Genomic DNA, 21764 nt, shown 5'->3' with positions numbered 1-21764 from the left:
AAATAGAGTATAAAAGAAGACTGATCTAGTGAGGGGACAAAAAAGTGAAGTTTAAGATTCCCAGGGTTTACAAATTAGGTTAATAAAGCATATTTGTTTTATTGGATTTTAAATACAAATCTTTGCATGTGCACACAAATGTCTAATAAGCAAATGCAATCTTCATGGTTCCTACCTGTAAATAGTTATAGGCCATTCTATTACTTGTGTTTTGCTTAGGAGGCAGCTTCAATGCCAGTGCAGTGTTTTGAGACAAGATTATTTTTAGAGAGAGAGAGAAGAAAGAAGATGGAAAGAAGGAAAGATGGAAAGATGGAAAGATGGATAGAGGGATAGCGTGCATCAGAAGTTAAGTCTTTGGGCCATCAGATAGAAAAAACAAGAAGACAAATTTTGGCTCATTTATGAACAAAAAATATGATCAAGAATTTATACATTTAGACCAGTCCAAAAGAGGAAGTCCTGTATTTCCCATCACTACAGAGCTTGGACAAATCATAAAAGAGCTGTGGAAATATTGGATGAAAATGAAACTTCTAAAATCCCTTCTCTATGGCTACTGCAGAGCATTGAGCATTTTGTGAAATAAGCAAAGATCAAGGGGGTACATGGGGGCTGAAATACAGCCAACTAAGTGGATGCTCTGGTATAGGACCATATTTTCTAGAAGAAGGAGTGCCTTTTTATAATTTACAGAAGGACCATTAGCCTTACAAGCTCCATGCCCCCAGAGCTCCATCAGCTCACAGGAGGCACTATTTTCTAGCCCTTGCACACAGAGGGAGTGCCATTTTCAACCTAAAATGGAAACTTTTTATCTAGTATTTTACAATATCATCACAGGCAAGCAGTGACCCTGTTTTTATACATGTTAGTCTTTCCTTCTGTTTCCTTCCTTCCTGAGTCTAAAGAAGCAAATGATAGGAAATTAATTAAATATTCAATTCATAAAATTGTATTTTGGAACCAAATGTACCTGTTGAAGACTCAGTACCCTCAAGGACCTAGCAGTCTATGGGAGGAAGGGAATAAAATAACTGTGTAAATTATCATAAAACAAAGTTGAAGATAATTATTTTATGAATGCTACAAAGTACTAATAGCTCAGAAGAATAATGAGGGAAATTGTTTTAAAATCAGGAAAACATTTGTAGAGAATAAAACATTTAAGATTTGGCTCTGAGAAATTTTGAATGACAGTGATGGAACTAAAAAGGAAATCGGGGTTTTTGGGAGATAAAGGAAAACTGTCATAATGCAAAAGCACTGAAAGAATTATGAGATTCAAGATTAAAACATATCTCATTATTTATCGCATTATAAGCACCATAGTCTTGAGAAAATATGTCGACATGAATTATTAACTATATACCCATTTGCACTGACACTTTAGGGTCCCCAAAGTCTCACACACATTCATTCTGACAAAGTATGTAAAATAAAAGACTTGTAACCTGGTTCCTTAATATCTTAATTAACCTAATCCACTCTCTTTTTGCCTTTTTGTTTTTGTAATCTATGCCAGACTCAGTGTTTGCCCTACCAAGCCTGTCAAGAAAATGTAAAGTGAGACATTTGCTTTTTCAGCCTCCCACATCAAGGAATATCCACACAGCCCATTTCTGGCCAATGACATATAAAGAAAGGTCTGCTCAGAAACCTCTGGGGAAATTTTTAATTAATGGATAAGGACACATGGAGCTGGGACCACCTCTTTTTCCTTTCTTCCCGCCTTCAATGTGGATATGATGTATGTAGTTCTGGAGGCCTTTTTGCAAATACAAGTTTGCACTAAGGATGTTGGAGTAGCAGGAAAGAGCCTGGGACCTTGCTAAGCAAGAGGTCCCAGGCTCTTGAAAAACAAACTCACGTTTGTTTGCCTCCAGCTGAGTAGTCTGTCACTTTGGCCTGAAAGCAGCCCTAACTACTATGCCACATTTTTTTCTAATTCTCTCCAGGAAGGCAATATTGCTTTTTAAAAAATAGATAGATAGATAGATAGATAGATAGATAGATAGATAGATAGATAGATAGATGGATGGATGGATGGATGGATGATTGATAGATAGATAGATAGATAGATAGATAGATAGATAGATAAACAAGCAAACAAACAAACTGTAGATAAGTCTTCTTGGGATATGAATACTCAACAAACCATTATTGACCATTTATTATGTACCAAAGACAATACTATGTGCCAGAAAATGATAAAGGATAAATAAAACATGGTCATTGCCCTGAAGGAACTCATGTTGTATATGAATGATAAGTGCTGTGATAGAAACTGGTACAAACCACAGAAGTACCACAGAGGAGGGGAACATGAACTCTGCCAAGGAAATTGGGAGAGGATACACAAAAGTACCATTTAAGCTGGTTCTGGATTTTGAGCAAAAGTTTACAAGGCAGAGAAGAAAGGAAAGTTAGTCTAAGGAGAGTTAACAGCCTCCATAAATGCAGAGTAAGTGAAGGAGCATGGCCTATAGTGGGAAAAGCAAAAAGTTCAGAGTCGTTGGAACATTTTAAGTTTACTTATTTTCAGGTATGACTGTATTGAAAAATGAAGATAGATTTTACTGTGCGCAGCTACTTGTATAATTAATAGAAGGTAGTTAATTTCATCTAGTTTGAATTTATAAAAATATTGACAAGAGCCAATCAGAATTATCTCTGGATTGTAAAATTGCATATTTAGAGATATGTTTATGTGTGACTTTCTAAGCAAATTAAAATACTAAAATCAGAAAGGGAATGCTTAAAGCGTTTAACAGAAGAAACTTTTAAGCACTTCAAAGCACTTATTTAACTATTAATACTTAAAGCTTTTAGTTACAAGTATTTTATTGAATCGTGAAGATATATCCTTAAAGACCATTATCTTAAAGTGTACTTGAAAGTAGGAAACTAGATATTTTTAAATTAGAAAATCTCTTTCAGAGATTTCACTAATTTTTGTGCCACTTTCTTTTTAAAAATTTCATGAGAGTTTATATCCTTTTGGGTTACTTATCCCTCATTTTGTTGTTGTTATTATTAATTAAAGCAGAGATACAATTTTGAAAAGAAACTTTACTCAAACTGCAGTCCCAAAACTTGCATTGCCCAGGGGACTCCAGATTCCAGCATAGTAGTTGGATAATCTCCTGCCATAGTACTATTATCAGCATCACCAAATGTAGCAGCTTTCCTTTTTGTTCAGTAACATAAGATAATCAAATGAAGGGGAAAAGAACCATTTTGGGGCCTTACCGAAGATAAATATGACATCATAAAGTTCAGGGGAAAGTTGGCAGAATCAGCACCTAACTTAGAATGCCTGTCTACATTACTCAAACCAAATCAGCATGTAGAAATAAAAATAGCTACTTGTATAATTAATAGAAGATAGTTAATTTAAATTCCATCTAATTCAAATTTATAAAAATATTAACAAGAGCCAATCATAGTTTATCTCTGGATTGCAAATTTGCATATATAGATAAGTGTTTTTGTGTGAGGGGAGGATGGAAGTCTAAATGATAGGGCAGGTTTTGAGGTTAAGAGGCATGGACAGCAAGAGATGGCTCAAGAAGCTGAGTCTGGAAATAAGGGTATGTGTTCAGACCTTACTTTCACATGCTGCCTGTTTACAAGCTATTTTAGAAGGTATGACTCTTTAAGGCATATACCAAATAGCCTCTGCTATTTTAAGTTTACTTTTTTTCAGGTATGACTATACTGAAAAATAAAGATAGATTTTACTCCATGCAGCTTATTTTAAAAATAAGATAGGAAAAGCAATAGGATGGAATTGTTTTAGAAACACTGTTTGCCCTCCAGTCTCACAACAGATTTACCCAAAGTGCTGGGTTTGGCCCTTAAAACAAATGTATTTGTATTGTACTGATTGGCAGATTTTATTTTTCTGAGTTCAAGCTTTTCTAAAGAAGAATATGAATTTACCTTTGTATGGTCAAGCTGAAGTTCTTTCAAATAACCTGATTTGCCAGTGTGCAAAATTTGGATCCATTTTTGTAGCTGTATTATTAAGCTGAGGCTGCCATTACAAAATGCCGCAGATTTGGTAGCTTACACAACAGAAATTTATTTCGCACAGTTCTGGAAGCTGAAAAGTCCAAGATTAAAATACCAGCAAGGCAGATTTTATTCTGAGGCCTGTTGGCTTGTAGCCAGCCACCATCTCTGTGTGCTTATATGATTTCTTCTTTGTATAGGCATGGGGAAGGAGGAAGAAGAGGGTGGGGGGGCGCTCTCTGGTGTCTCTTCTTTTAAGCACAGTAATTCTTTCAGATCAGAGCCCTGTTGACCTTAATTACTCTCTTAGATGCCCCCATCGCCAAGTACAGCCACATTTGGAGGTTAGGGCTTCAACATGTGGATTTTATGGGGATACAAACATTTAGTCTATAACAATAGCAGACTATTAAACAGGCAGTAATTAAGAGTTAAAATACTATTTACATTTGAAAGAGAAGTCTGAGTACAGTGTTCCACACTCTGCACAGAAATTGTTCTTTTCTTTCAGCATTATTGCAGAGTGGCATAGTGGAGGACTACTACATTAGAAGTTACATTATATTGTCTTTCCCTATGATTGACTCGATGACAAAGCTTTTTAACCTAATTTGGTGTCAGTCTCCAATTGGTAATATTAGGCAGTTGGATAGAGAATTCCTAAGATCTCTTTCCACTCAAAAAGTCTGTGATTCTGAGAGTTCCACTTCCAGTATGGCTGAGTAAGCTCCTGACAGACTAACCATCCTGTAGAACCCAATTATAAACTCTGGGCAATATATGAAAACAAACCGGAAGCCTCCAGAGAATGAATAAAATCAGGCAGATTCTGGACATTATAAGCCACTTGTTTGTTCCACTTTTATATTGAGGGCAAGGCCCAGGGCTGGGGCTAGGGTAAGGCAAGCAAGGCCCCCTAGGTTCCTCACTCTTAAGGAGGCACTCACTCTTAAATGCCAACTCACTTAAATGCATCTGAGAGTTAGCGCGTTCTTAAAATTTTGCACCTTGGACAATTCTCTTGCCTCATCCGACTCCAAGACCCAGCAGGACTTATGGGGTGGTAAAACTCTGATAACCTGTAGAACTGCTGTTAAGTAAGTGGGAAGAAGCCCAGAGAAGAGACAGCCAGATACAGAGTTCCCCAAATTCTGTGTGTGAATTCAGTCCAAGTTTCTGGCTGACCCCAAACCATACAAACATGGAGAAGATGGCAACAGTCCAGCCAAGGTTGGGGTGAAAAACACTGAATTGAGATTTGTAACACTGTCCAAGAGTTAGAGCTGACAGTTTGAGTCCAACCAAGTAAATTTCCTGCTGAAACAAAAATGTAACACTCTTCAGAGTAATGTAAAGGAATTCAGGGTTTCTACATAAACATTCAGATTTTCCAGACAAGGAGACTCTGTTGTATGACTATTGAAATTTATTAAAAAGTGGTTATTGAGTGAATATATTCCATAGTGATTAACATTCCAGGTAGAAAGAACAATATCTGAAAAAGCATAGAGGAAAAGAAGTCAATAGTGTGTTCTAAGAAATAGCTCAGTGACTAGACAATAAATCACTATTATAAATAAAGCTTCTGTGAACATTTAAGTATGTTTCTTTCTCTGGATATGTTTTGAAAGAGTCTTGAATGCCACACTGTGGAATTTTTTTTAAAAAATTTAATTGATAGTCAACTATATTGTGAAACTAATATTCTTTGCAGAGGTAAAAAAGCAAAATTCACATCACTTTTATTTACATTTATAACTCTAATGTAGCCAATATTGAGTTTATCTAATTGGATGAAAGCTGTTACTTGAAAATTTTGCCTGCTCTACTAAGATGTTTTTATTTCTTTTCTTTAAATCTTTTTGTAACTTTATTATTTTTTATTTGTTATTTTTATTTATTTTTAAATTTAATTTATTTATTTGTTATGGTGACATCGGTTCACAATATTCAGTGTTTCATCTGTACACTCTAACAGTGAGGCATATATATATATTTACACTGTGTGTTCACCTCCCCTAGTTAGATTTCTTTCTGTCACCACATATTTGACTCCCTTTACCTCATTTACCTCCTCCCTCCTCTCCTACCCGCTACCCTCTGGTAACCACTGGTCTATAGTCCATGTCCATGAGTCTCTGTTTCTTTGTCCTATTCATTTGTTGCTTTTAGGTTTATATCCCACATATAAGTGATATACGTGATTTTCAACTTTTTCTGTCTGGCTCATTTCACTTATCATGATTATCTCAAGGTCTATCCATGTTGTTGCAATAAATCTTTTTTTAAAATGCAGTTAATAAAAATTCAAACAAATCTTAAAGACAAATATCTGAAAGAAATTTTGTTTTTTATTTTTTAAAATTTTACCTGAAAATAGCATGAGATCCTAAATAAATTTTTGCGATTAAGATAATTTTTTTTTAAAAGACAAGAATGTTAATAGCAAAATGCTACATCATTAAGGCCTAGTGATGTGTAGAATTGCATGATTTATCCTCAGGGTAGGAAACATAAATGAGCTTGACTTAATTTTATCTGGTCTGTGACAGCATTTCTAAAGCTGCATGTCTGTTGGTCCTCTACTATCCTGTTGTCAAAATCCACAAATAACAGTTGTACAAATATTTGTAAGAAAGTTCCCCTGGTGAGTACAAAGACCTTATAACAACAGTAAAATTTGAGATATGTGCAGGATTCGCTAAACCATCAGCCTTCATAGGAGGCAAATTTCTACAGTCAGTCAACAACTATTTCTTGAGTGTGAGGCAACGTTCTGGATCTGGTCACTATTCTCCCAGGCTTAGGATAGTGGGCACTCAACATATGTGAGTAGAAAAAGTGTTGAGTGAAGTTCCTGATAAATCCATGGTCTGTGGAGGTCAGGAGCCAGAGACTTTGCCGGTAATGTCCGGGAGGTTACTGAGCTGGACGTGTATGAGGAAGATTTTGACCAGCTGTCTCAGGGGTAGCTTGGCTGAAATTCCAAATCAAATTGAGAGATGGGGTCTGAGGATTTGAGTCCACCATCTCCAAGGCCACTTTACCTGCCCAGCTTTACAGTGCCCAAATTTAAGCCCCCACAACCCCTTTTATGTATTCTCTCTCTCCCCCTTTTAAAGAAATATGCTCTATAATTATACACAGAGCCAAAAGATTTCAAAGCCAGTTTAGTTAAGAGCAGTAAGTATTTTTTAATCTTTTTCATGTTTTCCTACTTTCTGGCCTCTCAGTCCCTTGCTTGCTTCCTTCTTTTTTTCTTCCCCTTTCTCCTTTTTATTACATTCTCTCTCAGACCACAGAATGAAATGTAAACTGTTTTTTAGTTTTCTAGATTTATTGGTGGGGGGGGGTTATAATTCCGTGTCTAATTTAAATTGTTGATTACTTCAATATTTTATACAACTCTTTAAAAAACCAAAATTAGTTACAAAGTTCTTTTTATTTGTATATGGCCCTTAATATATTTTTGTCAGTGACATTTCCCTTCTAAGGGGCAAAAAAAAAAAAAATTGTCCCACCTCTAAATTAGGCATTACATGAAATAAATAAATATGAGCATTGTTGTAGGCAGAATTCTAAGGTAGCCCCCAAATTTCTGACCCCTGGTGCACACTTACCTTCTACCAGTTAAACAACCAAATAATAATCTAGGTGCTGCTATGAAGAGATTGTTCATATATAATTAATTGATATTAAGACAGGAAGATTATCTTGATGGGCCTGACCTAATCACTTAAGCCCAATAATTCTGAGTCTAGAAATCAAAGACAGAGAAATCAGATTGGAAGGTTGAAAAAGCTAATGACATTCCATAGAGATATTCATGAAATAACCTTAAGAGATGTACTAATTTCTTTGTCAGTTTGAATCTAGCATTTTGACCTGGTTAACAAGTTGCCACTCCTATTTCTTAGATCAAATCTGACCACTTATTACTTTTAGGAACCCATTAGTTACAGGCAAATAGTAGTGTTCATTTTGGACTACCCAACACACCGCTGCTGTTCTAACCAGTGGAAATCAAGCTTGCTTGACAGCAACTGTACTGTTACTAAATCAGTTCCTCTGAGCAGAGTAGAAAAGAGAAGGTGCAATTCATTTTCACCCTTCTAATAGGTCCTTTAATTCATGTTCAGCAACCGCTGACTCCTTATTATCCTTGTAATTATAATAACAGCAGTGCATTACAGAAGTCCTTTTTATTTTTGTACACTAAAAGGGATTAGGAAACACACACACACACACAAAATCATCTCTAGGCTGATTATGCAGAGAGAGAGATCTCGCACTCTAGTGAGAAGCTTCGGCAGTTTTATGTTGAGTGATATTAGTGCACAGAATGAAATCCATTGTATGTTATTGATTTTAAGCAAAACAAATCTAAACCAGATCATTCCCCCAGCATCATATAACTGCCCAGAGACAACTGCCAATGAAATCCTACATTCTCATCTTCAGTCTGGGTCATGAGATGAGAGTAAGCAGTACATAAGAACATTTAAGCTAGCTTCTCAAACTTCTGGATATCATAGTTCAATTTTAAATGGGTGTAAAACAGTAAAAATACTGTTTTCGATCTGTTGAGAACTGTAGAAAATGAATATTAGTTTTTCCCCCTCTTAAATGAGTATTAGTGTAATATTTGCCCAAAAATAATGACAACAAGATAAAGACCATGAACCACCATATACCTATAGGAATATTTTTACTGTGTCATTCTCCTTTAATATATTACAGCTTTTTACTAGCTCATTGAGTGACTTCTAACTAGAAATTACATCTAATTATGTCAATATTTTAACTTCTGAATTCGAGAGAAAATATAAAAACATAAAATCTTCCTACATTATATATTTCATTTGCTTTTTTTTTCTTTTTGCTCATTCAAATGACGATACTATGTAGCTATGTGTAAAACATCAAGCTATAGATCTAAAAGTATGTCTGTTAATACAGCATTTATGCAAGTCTAATTTTAATGCACATTTAAAACACAATTCCGGAAATCTATATAATTTAAAAATTATGTTCTTAGAAATTATTTTTATATTTAAAATACTGCATTATTTGGTTATTTATAGGTTACAACCGTCTCTCAGTATAATAGATTCTTTTTTCATAGGAAAATTAGCTAGTACTTTTTAAATTGGCATGGTAGTTCAGACCTACAAATTAACTTGTACAATCATAAATCTAACATAAGATGTCTCTAAAATAGACTGCTTTGTGTTCAAGCCTAAAAATTAGTTCTTTTCAAAAGAACATTTCCCTGGGGTAATGCAGAAATTGAGGTGTTGGGAGATTTTTCTTTTTTCTTTTCTTTTTTTTTTTTTTTTGTTCTTGAAAAAGTTAGGCAAAAGTATTTCTTGACTGTTTTAAAATACTGATTGTCAGCAACGCAAGCGGGAGCTAGGGAGATGGAAGCAGCATGACAGTGGCTGACAGCGTAGGATGCGGCACCAGGCTGCTTGTGTTCAGGTTGCGCCGCACCCTTTATGAGCAGTGTGACGGAGAGCAAGTTACTCAAACTGTTTCCTCTCTGTCAAACGAGGTTGATAGTACCTATCTCAAATGGCCGTGATGAAGATACAGTGGGTTACATTAATAAAATACCTAGAAGAATGTTAAGCACATAGAAAACTCTATGTAAAGATTTGATGAATAGTTTGCAGTTAGGACAGTGATTCTCCACGTCATTAAAGGCTGATGACTGTTTCATTTAACCACTCATAGGACAAAATGATGTCTTTTTTCTTTTGATTTTTGGAGCGTTCTGTGTATTAGAACCAAGAAGCTAAATGTGGCTTCAATAGTGGTTGTGTTGGAACTGGCTACTACAGGCTTGCAAGAAGTTTGTGAGCTGATCGTCAAACAGTCATTAAAAATTGAAATGTTCAAACTAAAAATTAAATTATATTAAAAGAAAAAGTAATAAATAGTCTAAACTCACCACTTACTATTTATTTCCCTATATTTTACTATTATCTTTTGTTCTTGAGTTTATTTATGTCCGTTATATCTGGGATTACTATATCATGATCTACTACTGCCCATTTCTTCCCAACTCTATACTGTGACATTATATGAGTAGGCTGAGGTCAGCCATGGTAGGAGTATTTACACCATGGAGATCAGCAAATGCTACAAATTAGGGCTCCCTCTCTCAAGAGCTGTTGGTAAACATTTACCATCATACTGTTCAGTGAGGGTCAGCGAGTCCTATTAGCTTCTTTTGCTGAATGATATCATGAGTGAAATAGAAACTAATTTTCTGTATGGAGGAGAAGATTGTAAGAAATATAACTACACATTAATAAAGATTTCCCCTCTAGATAATTTAAATACTTTTCCTACATTAAGCATCCAAATTATATCCCTAGAACCATAAGTGATGAAGAAGGAACTGTTCTTTTTATTATTATGAATAATAATGGTTTCCTTTTGGATATCACTGAATAGTAATATATCATCTAATAAGAGTCTCATGATAACTCTATAAGCTAGGCAAGATGACTGCTATTATCACTGCTATATAGAGTCTCCAGAAGATTATTACTTTCCTATGGTTATTCAACTTGTAATTGAGGAACATTACATATAGATTCAGATTTTCTCATTGCAAATCACGTGAAAATTCCACAATATGATGAATTTTACATTACTTAGTGAAGCTTTGTTAAGTTAGAGGACTCTTTTTTCTTTGTCTCTCTCTCCCCTGTTCCTTCCCCCACCCCTCTGTCTTCTCCTCCTTTTCTTCCACGCAAGATATCAGATGCGAAAAGTTAAATGTATTTGAATTTTTATAACAATTACACTAGCAAGTGTTTTTCAAATAAATTTGGCTCTGTTAGAGCTGTGTCTGTGATTGATAGTGTTGTCTTTTTTTATTTTATTCTTAGAATTTTCATTCTCCAGATTTCTCCCCAACCCAGCATCTGCCTTCATTGATGTGAACCTTTACCTTTCAGTTCTTTTTGTCCAATGATTTATTTCCACTTTACCATTCCTGCCGTAAACCTTGGCAGCAACAGAAAGTGGTTCAAACTCCCAAATCTCCCACTCAACCCTCCCACTTTTCAAGCTCATCACAGGTGTATTGTCCTCAATAAGATCTCCTCTTGTCTCCCATTGTTGTTTTTACTTGCCTTCTCATTCACCTTGAAGTCTAGGGTCCGTTATCCCAGTCTCTCATACACATTCCCTCAATTCACTTGGCCCTTTTTCCTTCTATCACAGCATTTAGCAAAACTCCAAACTTCAACAAGCTCAATCACCCACCTTCGACAGAGTGTACACAAGTAATGAGCATTGCTACAGCTATACAACTATAATCACTAGATTCCACTAGATATTTATGTATAATCTGAATTATTTTAAAGTTCAGTATTTTATCTGTCTCTGGATCTGGTTTTGTTGGTGGTTTTATCTTTTGGTAATGGATTTTTTTCTCTTAGTTTCTCTCTCTATCATGATTTAGATTGAATATCAGACATTGAAGGTACCCAACTATAGAGACTGAGACAAATATTATTTAAACCCAGAAATGGGTCTATCTCTTCTCTGTCAGGCCTTTAGCATGTGGGGATTATTCAGTCTCATTTGTAGGTGAGCTGGGTATGTGTTTTGTTTCTAGAGTTCACCACAGACTTTACATACATCCAGGGTTTGTCTGCAGCTCTTCTTGTGCCTCTGTGAGGTCACTAGTACTACAGGTTTTTCTCAGTATTCCAGCTCCATCCTTAGCTGGCAGCAGGCTCTCCGCTCCTACAGCACAGGGTATTTTTAATATCTGCTCTCGTGTCCTCATCGAGAAGTAGATGGCTATTGCTTTTTTGCAGTGCAGGGTTAGTGGTGGAAGTGAGGAGTGGAGGGTAGGGGAAAGACTCTTGGTTTTCCTACTGTAGTCTCTGGTTTAGGCAGGCCCTGTGCACCTGAGTCTCCGTGGTGGGATTTTCACAGCCTTCCTATCCCTTCTCAGTGACGTACAACCCTGTCTCCTACTCAGTGCTCAAGTGGGTTAGTCAAAGTCTGCTTTGTATCAGTGCAGGACTCTGGATTTGAAAGGTATCCTGCCCTCATCTCTTCAATGACTTAGTGCAGGGTGAATACATTAGGTTTCCTTGCCAACTCTCGCACCCCAAGACAAAGAAGATTTTGCTGGAGTCATGGCAGGGATTAGGAATGTGATGATTTGTTGCACCTCCCCCAGGAACAGATGACTTTTGCCTCACGTCACTCAGAGCCCTGTCCCGGTGTGGAATCTCTTGTTTCTCCCACAGCAGCAGCCAGCTATTACTTTATATCAGAGGAGAGCTCGGGGCATCTCCAGGTTTTATTCTGTCTCCCTGGAATCACCACCTTGTACTCGTGCAGGGTCCAGAGCATGGATGGTATGGCTGCTCCACCCTCAAAGTTTTGCAGGTCTCGCATGAGCCTGCACCACCCGTGGGGCTCTCTCAGGTCTCCTCCTCACCCCCAATCTTTCTCATGAACAAAGAGCTATTTAGGGAGAGCAAGGGCTACAGGTATACTGAACTATCATGTTACCCCATAATTGGGCTTTACAAATTTGTTGATTTATTAAGTGTTTTCCTCTTACCCACCTATATGGCAACACCTCTTCTTCCTTTGCTCTACCAAGAGAGAAAGAGTTCGTATGCCCCATCTTTCTTCAGAGGGGCTCATCACCCTTTGGAATTCAGTTCACCTGATAGTCAGCTCAGGTGAGGAACCCAGCCCCTGAGGAACTCCAAAGAATTTATTTCTTTTAAAGCTGTGCAGCTTTTCCCCACATATGGTGGAGGCAACATTCTCTTGCAGTTTTCTTCGTCTTAAAGAAGAGCAGATCTCCTGCTTCCTTTTTAAGAAACTTTCAAACAATTTTTAACACGGCCTGCAAAACCCTGCATAGTCATATTTGCTGTCTCTCTAGCCAAATCTTATATCACTCTCCCCCTCCCTCCCTCACTGTGTTCTCTCAAGTCCTCAATTGTGCCAAGCTCTTCCCCATCCCAGACCTTTGCACAAACACTGTTCACTCAACCTACAGTGTTCTTCCCCTTGTCTGTACCTGCATACTTCCAGCTCCTCCAGAGAGCCTGCCTTGATACTGCACCTCCCCTCCCATCCAAACTGGTGCATAGATTACTACTTCATTCTTTTCAATAGCTGGGCAATAGCCCGTTGTCCAGATATATTGTTTTAATTTAATCAACCCCACTTGGTGATTATTTAGATTAATTCTGGCCTTTTGTTTTTATAACTAATAATCTTACATATAAAGCATATCTATAGGATAAATTGCTAGAAGAATTTCTGGATTAAACGATACATGAAGACAGATCAGCATTGTGCTTAAGCATCTAGGCTTTATCACCTGCCAGCTGTATAACCTTGGGCAGTGATTTGGCCTTTCCCTCATTTGTAAATAGGGGTAATAACAGTACCACTCAAGATTGTTGTGAGGCTTAGTGAGTTGGTACATATATAGAGCTTAGAACGGTGTCTAGCACATAACAACTCAATAAATGTCAACGGTTATCATTAACATTTGAGATTTAAGATAGTGTCAACTCATAAGTCTATTATCAATTTATTCTTCCATCAGTATGAGAATGCCTTCTCACACCCTCAATACTGTGTCTTTTATTAAACTACTTCTTCATCTTTGCTAGCATGAACATGAAATCTCATAATAATTTAATTGGTATTTCTTTTATTAAGAGTGAAGTTAAGCATATTTCATATGTTTAGGTGCATTCGTGTCCTGTGTCCTGAATGTTCCATGAGTTCCAAAGACTTCTTTTTGTCATTGACTTTTTTCTTAGTAAGTGTAGGAGTTCTTTACGTATTAGGGACTTTAGCTTTTTTGTCTTTTGTGAGTTAGTCTTGCATAGCATTCAATACTTTTTCTTCATCATACTTATTTTTATTTTCAGTGTTGTATTTATTTATGATTATTTTTTAAAGCTACATAAGATCAAGATCCATGTTTATTTGTTCATCATTGTATATTGACTGCTAAGTGAAATGCTGAACACATAATAAATGATCAATAAATATTTAATGAATAGGCCAAATATGACAAAGAGAATCTTGGTACATAAGTAGACTGAGAAACTGGAAGGGAACTATTTTGTATGGAAATGTGATAAGTTTGTTTGAGATATGTGAGTTTTAGGTGACAGCCAGTATTCGAAGTTGAATATGTATGATATTCTTATTTGGCAAGATACTCAGGAAAATTTGGGAGTCATCACCATGAAGTGGTTGATTAGAAACATATGATCTCTGATGGAAAGAATGTTATGTGAGAGTTCGTAGACAAACACTTCCAATCAGAAACAATTTCAAGTTATTAGAGTTGTCATAACAATTGTAAAACAAATATGAAAAGAAAAGGAAAAATAGAAGCATTACGTATTTGTAACTATAAAGATACGGGGAATATAGAAAAATTTTAATGCCTTGAAACAATAACGATTATTAAAGAGTATTTAGATAATATGTTATTATAATTATACTCAAATTACTTATTGTGAAGAAAAGAAAACCTTTAGCAATAGAAAACTGGGTCCATCATAATTATATAAGCTTGTGGAAATCAGAGTGCTCTTTTTATATGAAGTAGGCTATTTGATATATCAATATATTGTGTTTTTCAGTTATAATAGGCCATTGATTATGTTTTTTATTACTGAACTATCACTGATAGTTACTATCAATTTAGTCTCCAAGTCTGTTTTTTATAGATTATATTAACTACATGAAAAAGGAAGAAACCATTCAGTCTTCTAAAAAGAAATGCTTATTTTTTCAGAACAGAGAATTTATCCTAAAATAAGCTATACATATTATTTAATACACAGGAATATCTTAATGGCTACAGTCATCGAAGAACTATTTGACTTAAACGGCTATGAATTGGTATTTTTAATAAATCTGTTGTAAGGTTATCCTTGTTTAATAATTTTAAGAAAGGGATCAGGGCAGGAATTCTCTTCTGATGGCATAAAGGATGTGGGATTGCAATGTCAATCTCTGTTTTTAAATGATCCTGTGGGTTGAAAGATACTATATTTAAAGTATACATTTTTTCTCCTTTTCATTAAAATATATGATTTAAGAAATTAGAAATATAGATATCATTCTACTGGACAGACAAATTATTTAGACAAAAGCCTTAGATTAGAGTGACTTCTGACTTGACTTTGAGCTGTCTTTGCCTTACTGATCAGAAATCCTGGTATTTCTGGATATTTTCATCATGAAAACAAGGTTTTTATGCACAGTCATCAGATTTGTCCTTGCAGGTGAGGGGCTTGTCAGTGATGAATGAAGTGATCTGTAACAAAGACTCATAAAATGTGAAGAAGGGAAATAAATCTGCCTAAAGTGGGGCGGTGGCAGCAGTTTGTCATGGTCTGTGTGACTGAGCACACGCTGACAGTGGCACCTGCGGAGGTGTACATAGGGTCATGTCAGGGCTTTGAAGAAGCCAGCCAGTTGTTTATGCTAAATTCTCAGATGTGCTTATTTTCTAATTAAAACAGGAACATTTATTCATTAAGAGAGAAAAGAAACTCCTAGGTGGCCTGCGTGAATCTATGTAGGTAATAGTTACGAATTTTTGACAAGAGCCTTATTGTATACAACCTCTGTTAAAAGACTGGAGATAAATATAAAATAAAGCTTGTTTTGTTTTCCTTAATTATAAAAACAACATCCTTAGAGCTCTTCTCAGAAGATGTTCTCTAAAAAGCAAATGGTGATAGAGTAAGGTTTTATTTCATATAAATAGTTACCATCCCTGAATACTAGCCCTGCCTCTTGCTGGCACTTGGGTAGATGGAAGTCAGTGGTTTATTGTTATAGCTCAGTAGCTTTCTAAAGAAGTAGGCTACCTGAGTCATGGAATCTGTCCTGTAGTGTGTTTATCTATCTTGTACCCATCAAAGGACCAAATGATAAGCCAATATCAAAGGACTGATCCCAAAGGTTAGTTAAAATCCTTAGCTGTACTCAGGGATGGAGTGGAGGGATAGAAACCATGTGTTCTAGGGTGTTCTAATTGGAATATAAGAGAATGTGGCTGCCTCAGTATGGGCCTGTTTTCTTGGTGTGATGAGGACAAAAACTTACCCATTTGCAGAAATATGGCCAAATAATTGCTTGCTTACTTCAATCTGTATTTCTTTATAGGTATTTTCAATCCCATTACAGAAATGGAAGCTGCGTCTAGAAAATTGTTTGTCCATTTATATTTAGTGCACAGAATTCTTAACTGACAAAATATAATACTGTGGTCTCTTGTAAATCACTTTGTAAACTTTTGAACGTTATAAGGAATTTTGCATTGTCCAAAAGCTACTTTCGAACCCGTGCTGATCTGGCACTCATGCACCATTCCCAGTGAGACTGAGGGAAAGAATGTAAAGGCAGCCAATTAAAGAAAATGAGCCAGAATAGACAAGCAGAGGCCATCTTGTCCCTCCTTTGCCTCCAGGCAAAAACCATCCCCTGCACCAAAAATTTCTGCTTGAATCCTGCTGACAAAAATGCTCATCACATGTAAATGACGAGTCATAATCCAGTTACTGCAACTAAAGCAGATCGTTAACTGTTCAGGACTTATTTGTTGTATTCTAAAGATGCTGGGAAGAGAGTGCATCTGAATTGTTTCAATTCCTCCTTTCTAGAAAATTATTTTTGTACAAGAAATGTACTCAAATAATTGTAAAGATGTGGGAAGTTTGTGTCCAGAAATAAAGTTATCTTTATCATCTTATTAAATGTATTTTTGGTTTCCTTTCATTCTAGATCTACCTTACGGGTGGGAGGAAGCTTACACAGCAGATGGAATCAAGTACTTCATCAAGTAAGTACAAGCATCTCAACCAAGTAAGCAATTTTTTCACATCTGGAGAGAACCTGGAAGTTGCAGAATAATCAGCAAAACCAAGAAACACTTTTGGAGGTTACAAAAATTAGAAACAAGAAATGAAGCCTCACCATTTTCATTTCATGTGATTTAAATGCTAATATCAGATATCGTTTTGGGGGGAGGAATATCTGTAATAATTTCAAGGGAAACATCAAAAAATTAGAACAGGACCATCATTTGAGCTTAAATATTGACTGCCTGTATTCACTTCTAACTGAAAGTATTAAGATTTATGAAAGTTAACCTAATGAAAAATCCACTTAAAACTGCTTAATAATACTAATAATAATCAACATTTTTAATGCTTTACAATGTACACAGTTCATTCCTCTGATTTATTTTTTGAGTACACTAGATGCCCAATAAATACTCATAAATTTACAATATGGGGAAACTGTTATGGTGGGGGGGGAAAACATGAAAAATCATGCCGCCATTAAAAACACTGAGAATCTAAAAGCTTCATATTTGAAAAGATTTAAGGAAAAACTGGGGGTAAACTGTCAAAGTATTGTTGTGATGTATTTTTTTTTCTTGTGGTCTCCAGCAAAAAAGTAATTAATAAAGCAAAAGTATAGTTTATAACATGTGAAGGAGATCAGGACTTTCAGAGCAGAAGGCCCAGGAATTCCATGCATAGATTACATTTAGTACCGTACTGTTCACTTCTTCAGTTATAACTCTTCTGAAAGAGAAACTGCACTCTGTGTGCTGTGTTAACTGTTTAGTTCCCAGCAGATTGAATCGCTGTGCTGTAGGGGCGGCAGGAAAATGAAAAACCACATTCAAATTTGCATTGGGTTTCTTTCTCATATTAACTTTGTAATGACTAAGGGAAAAAATATTAGGGCAGGGGAACATTTATTGAGCACTAGCTGGTGTCGAATAGCCAAGCATATATTAGGCATATTTTTCTATGCGTCATATCATTAAAGCCTCTTAACAGTATGGAAAGTGGGCATCACTCAGCTCTTGTTAGGATGGTATTATGGTGGTGGTGAGCTGCTTCCTGCCCTAGGCTGTATCTATCTCCCAGAAGGTGTCCAAAATAAATGCCCTATCAAGAAAGGCAAACTAGCATTTATTACTAACTAGGGTTCTGAATCCAAAGGCCTTTGTAAAATGTCAGTAAATGCGTCTGGACCCTGTGGAGAACTCCTTAACCTAAGCTTAGCTTTAGCCATCTGTTACTATACCCCAACCCAAAGGTAAGTGTCAGAGCCTGACGTTATCTGAGGAAAGGATACTAAAGGCACAATCACTGACTACCACAGAAAAGGAATAGCCTTGGGCTGGGCTCCCCCTATAAGGGAGAATACCATCCAAGGAGAGGAAAGAAGAGAAGGACTAAATAAGTCCTTTGACTACCTTAAGATCTAACCGGTAGTCCCTGTGGAAGGAATAGAAAGAGACCACTCTAGTTGTAGAAAATGTATTCCTTAGGGTGTGTTTTTAGAAGCCCATCAATTCCTTTCTTTGACCTTAATCTCGACTCATAACAAAAGCAGAAAAGACATAAGGTAGATTTGTTTCCCAAAGGACAGTGATAGGTATCATTGTCTCACTATTACAGTTGGAAAAACTATGTGGAAAAGAGATTAAATTTGTCAAGGCCACACAGTAGTAAAATTTCAGAGTCAAGATACAGACCCAGGGTCGTCTGGCTCCAGAGTGACCCCCAGCACACACACACACACACACACACACACACACACACACACATACACTGCACCACCTTCACCACCTTATTTTAATATAATAGATTTACACGTTACAAAAAAGATATTTTAAATAGATCTTAATTTAGGTAGAGCTCTATACCTTATCCATTTTAAAATAACAAAATAGAAACAGTTCTAAGAATAAGTCGTTATCTACTGGATATTAGTAAAGGTCAACTAGTAAAAATAAGTGCTTCCTTTACCCATCCTCATGAAGGAATAGGGTGCTTAACATGAGTTGTTTTTGTTGTTGTTGTTGTTTATTTTTGTTTGTTTTTTGTTTTCCGCTAGAAATTAACCCTTTTCAAGCACCAGTGCCTATTTTGGCCTAATCGTTCTTGATAAAAGTCTTATTAATAAGTGTTACATAGTTCCCTGCCTTCTTACAGCATGGCCACTGAACAAAAACAAATCATTGCAAGCACCAATCTTATACATAATACAGTGAGTTCTGCAGAGGGATATTAAGCTGCATAAGCTAGAATACAGGCACAGCTGTCGTCTCTCTGCTCTCAACGTGCCTGTCCATCCCCTCATCCCTATTTTTCGTTTTTATCCTCTACACACTTCACCCTCTTCCCTAGGAGGAGGACAGGTCACCAGAAAATCAGACTTATTTGAATTGCTTGTAAATAACCCTTGAGTGTGTTGTACATGGACTTGTATGTGAATCAGGTACATAAGTTCTGGTACGGGTGGATTTGATATCAGAAAGGCCATGTGGTAAGGGGCAGCGGTTCCCAGCCTTTTTAGTTCCAGGAACCGGTGCTCCTGTGAGAATCTAATGCCTGATTATCTGAAGTGGAGCTCAGGTAGTGATGATAATGGCTACAAATACAGATGAGGCTTCACTCACTCACTCACTGCTTACCTCCTGCTATGTGGCTGGGTACCTAATATGCCACAGACCAGTACCAGTTCATGGCCCAGGGGTTGGGGGAAAGAAGAACATGGGCCTTGGATTTGGGGAAACTTGGGTTCAAATGCTGGTGTCTTCATAGACTAGCTGGACACATATCCATAGAACGACCTTGAACACGTGTACTTAACCTCTCTGAGCTTTAATTTTCACATTTATAGAATGGGAAGAATATTAGTACTTCATAGGGTTCTTGTCTAGAATGATCAAGCTTATATATCAAAAGAACATAGCACCTGACCCCCAAAAAAGACACTTTTAGCAAAGGCAAGCCTTCCTCACTCCCTCCCCTCACTCTTAACATTTTGATGGGGGTTACTTCATTGCTCTTAGCTGCATTCAGATAGGTGATGTTGCCAGATAAGCAAACATCCACTATATGTCTTTCTTGGAACTTTGCTTTTGTTTTTTAGCTTTTTGATCTGTTTTCTAATCTTTATTCTTCTACTACCCCAACCAAAATTTGAGCCTGGATAGCCCGTGTTAGTTTTTGAGGTAGGAGTGGTTCATTTACCAGGTAAATATACTTTGGAGGCAAGAAATATCAAGTAATGAACTCAGGTCATTGCTTCTCTCACCTTTACTTAAAAAGAACAATGATTGAAATCACCCTTCCGGAACACCGGAGGAGATGATGGTCTGTATGCATATAATCTTTTCCTTGAGATTGACGTCTGTCACTGTCTTCCCAGAAATTGAGTTGTTACATCTGATGGAAGCCAAGCCTCAGGCAAGGAAATAGCTGTCGGTGCTGTCCTAAGAATGCTCAGATGGAAATAGTCCTCATTGAGTATTCCTATCCACATGTCCATTGCACAGCTATTAATACTTTGTAGTTATCTATTTAAGTTCTGATGCAGGAGAAGAAAGTATTTTACCTGGTATAAACAAATTTATTCAAAATGTTGGCATTGCTAGAGTGTTTCATAGAACTAAAAACATGTATGTCTCTGTGTATATACCGATACATGTATGTACATAATGCATATAGGCAGGGTTTGCTCATTTGATATATATGTGTGTGTGTGTGTGTATTGTCTCTCTCTCTCTCTAATTATATATATATATATATATATATATATATATATATATAGGCATTCAAGGGAAAACTTTTATTTTCTCCTTAGAGAGAAAGTTGCAGCATTCTTAAACTTAATGACAAAATGTCATTATCTTGATGGTGCTATAATGAAATTATCTAATTAACTTGGCCATTTTTCTGCCCAACTTCTCATCTTCCCTTTGAAGTTGTATACTATTCCAGGTTTATAGTAGTCTTCAGTACGATTCCATTCTAAAAGTTCATGTACTTTATATGTATGTTATATAATTTGACAGAATTGTTATGTGAGTTATGTTTGATAGTAAAGTGAATTTAAATATTGCAAATTGGGCATTGCTGCCACATCGCTTTTATTGTACTCTTTTATTTTTTATTGAAGATTCAGATTTATTATGATTAGTGATCATAATTGTATTAATTTTCTATTGCTGCATAATAAATTTCCCCAAAGTTTTACAACTTAAAACAATAAATATTTATTTTCTCATTCAGTCTCAGAGGGTTGAGAATCCAGGTGTAATTTTGCTAGATCATTCTGGTTCTCTCTCTGGGTTTCTCATAAAGTTGCAGTCATGCTGTTAGCCAGAGCTGGGAATTGAAGAGTGGCTTAGTGGGATTGGCGTATTTGCTCCACGCTCACACATGTGGCTGTTGGTAGGAGGCTTCATTTCCTCACCACGGCGTGGACCTTTCTCTGTAGGTCAATAGGACTACTCGCAACATTACAGCCAGCTTCCCCCAAAGCAAGGGACAAGAGAAAAAGTATGAGAAAAACATCAAGACAAAAGCTGCAGTGTTTTTTATAAGCAATCTTAGAAATGAGTGACATACCATCACTTCTGCCGTATGCTATGGGTCGTGCTGACCAACCCTGGTACACTATAGATAGCAATTATACAAGGGCGTGAATGCCAGAAGGTGAGGGTCACTGGGAACTGCCTTAGAGGATGCCTACCATGGTGCTGCTTCGTGTATAATGTGTGGAAACTATATAAACAGTATAAAATTCTCAGTGTCAGATACTTGCCTCAAACATTCGATTTTACTTTGGTGACCTTTCAAACAGGTATAATCATTTGTTTTTAAAAGTTCCTTAAA

At 36.5% G+C, this 21764-nt stretch overlaps 1 protein-coding gene across 9 annotated transcripts in view; it reads left to right on the top strand.

Annotated features, from left to right (window-relative positions):
- STXBP4 (syntaxin binding protein 4) overlaps positions 1-21764 on the top strand; it is a 149539-nt gene that overhangs the window by 94311 nt on the left and 33464 nt on the right. For all 9 annotated transcript variants that reach the window (XM_036223394.1, XM_036223393.1, XM_036223388.1 and 6 more), the window contains one exon: positions 16840-16897. In XM_036223394.1, the coding sequence (XP_036079287.1) occupies positions 16840-16897 (58 nt within the window). The remainder of the gene's footprint in view (positions 1-16839; positions 16898-21764) is intronic.

The sequence above is a fragment of the Rousettus aegyptiacus genome, unplaced genomic scaffold (assembly GCF_014176215.1).
Source record: "Rousettus aegyptiacus isolate mRouAeg1 unplaced genomic scaffold, mRouAeg1.p scaffold_m13_p_6, whole genome shotgun sequence".
Lineage (NCBI taxonomy): Eukaryota > Metazoa > Chordata > Mammalia > Chiroptera > Pteropodidae > Rousettus > Rousettus aegyptiacus.
The sequence above is the reverse complement of the archived record's forward strand: the minus strand, read 5'-3'. Positions and strand labels throughout refer to the sequence as shown.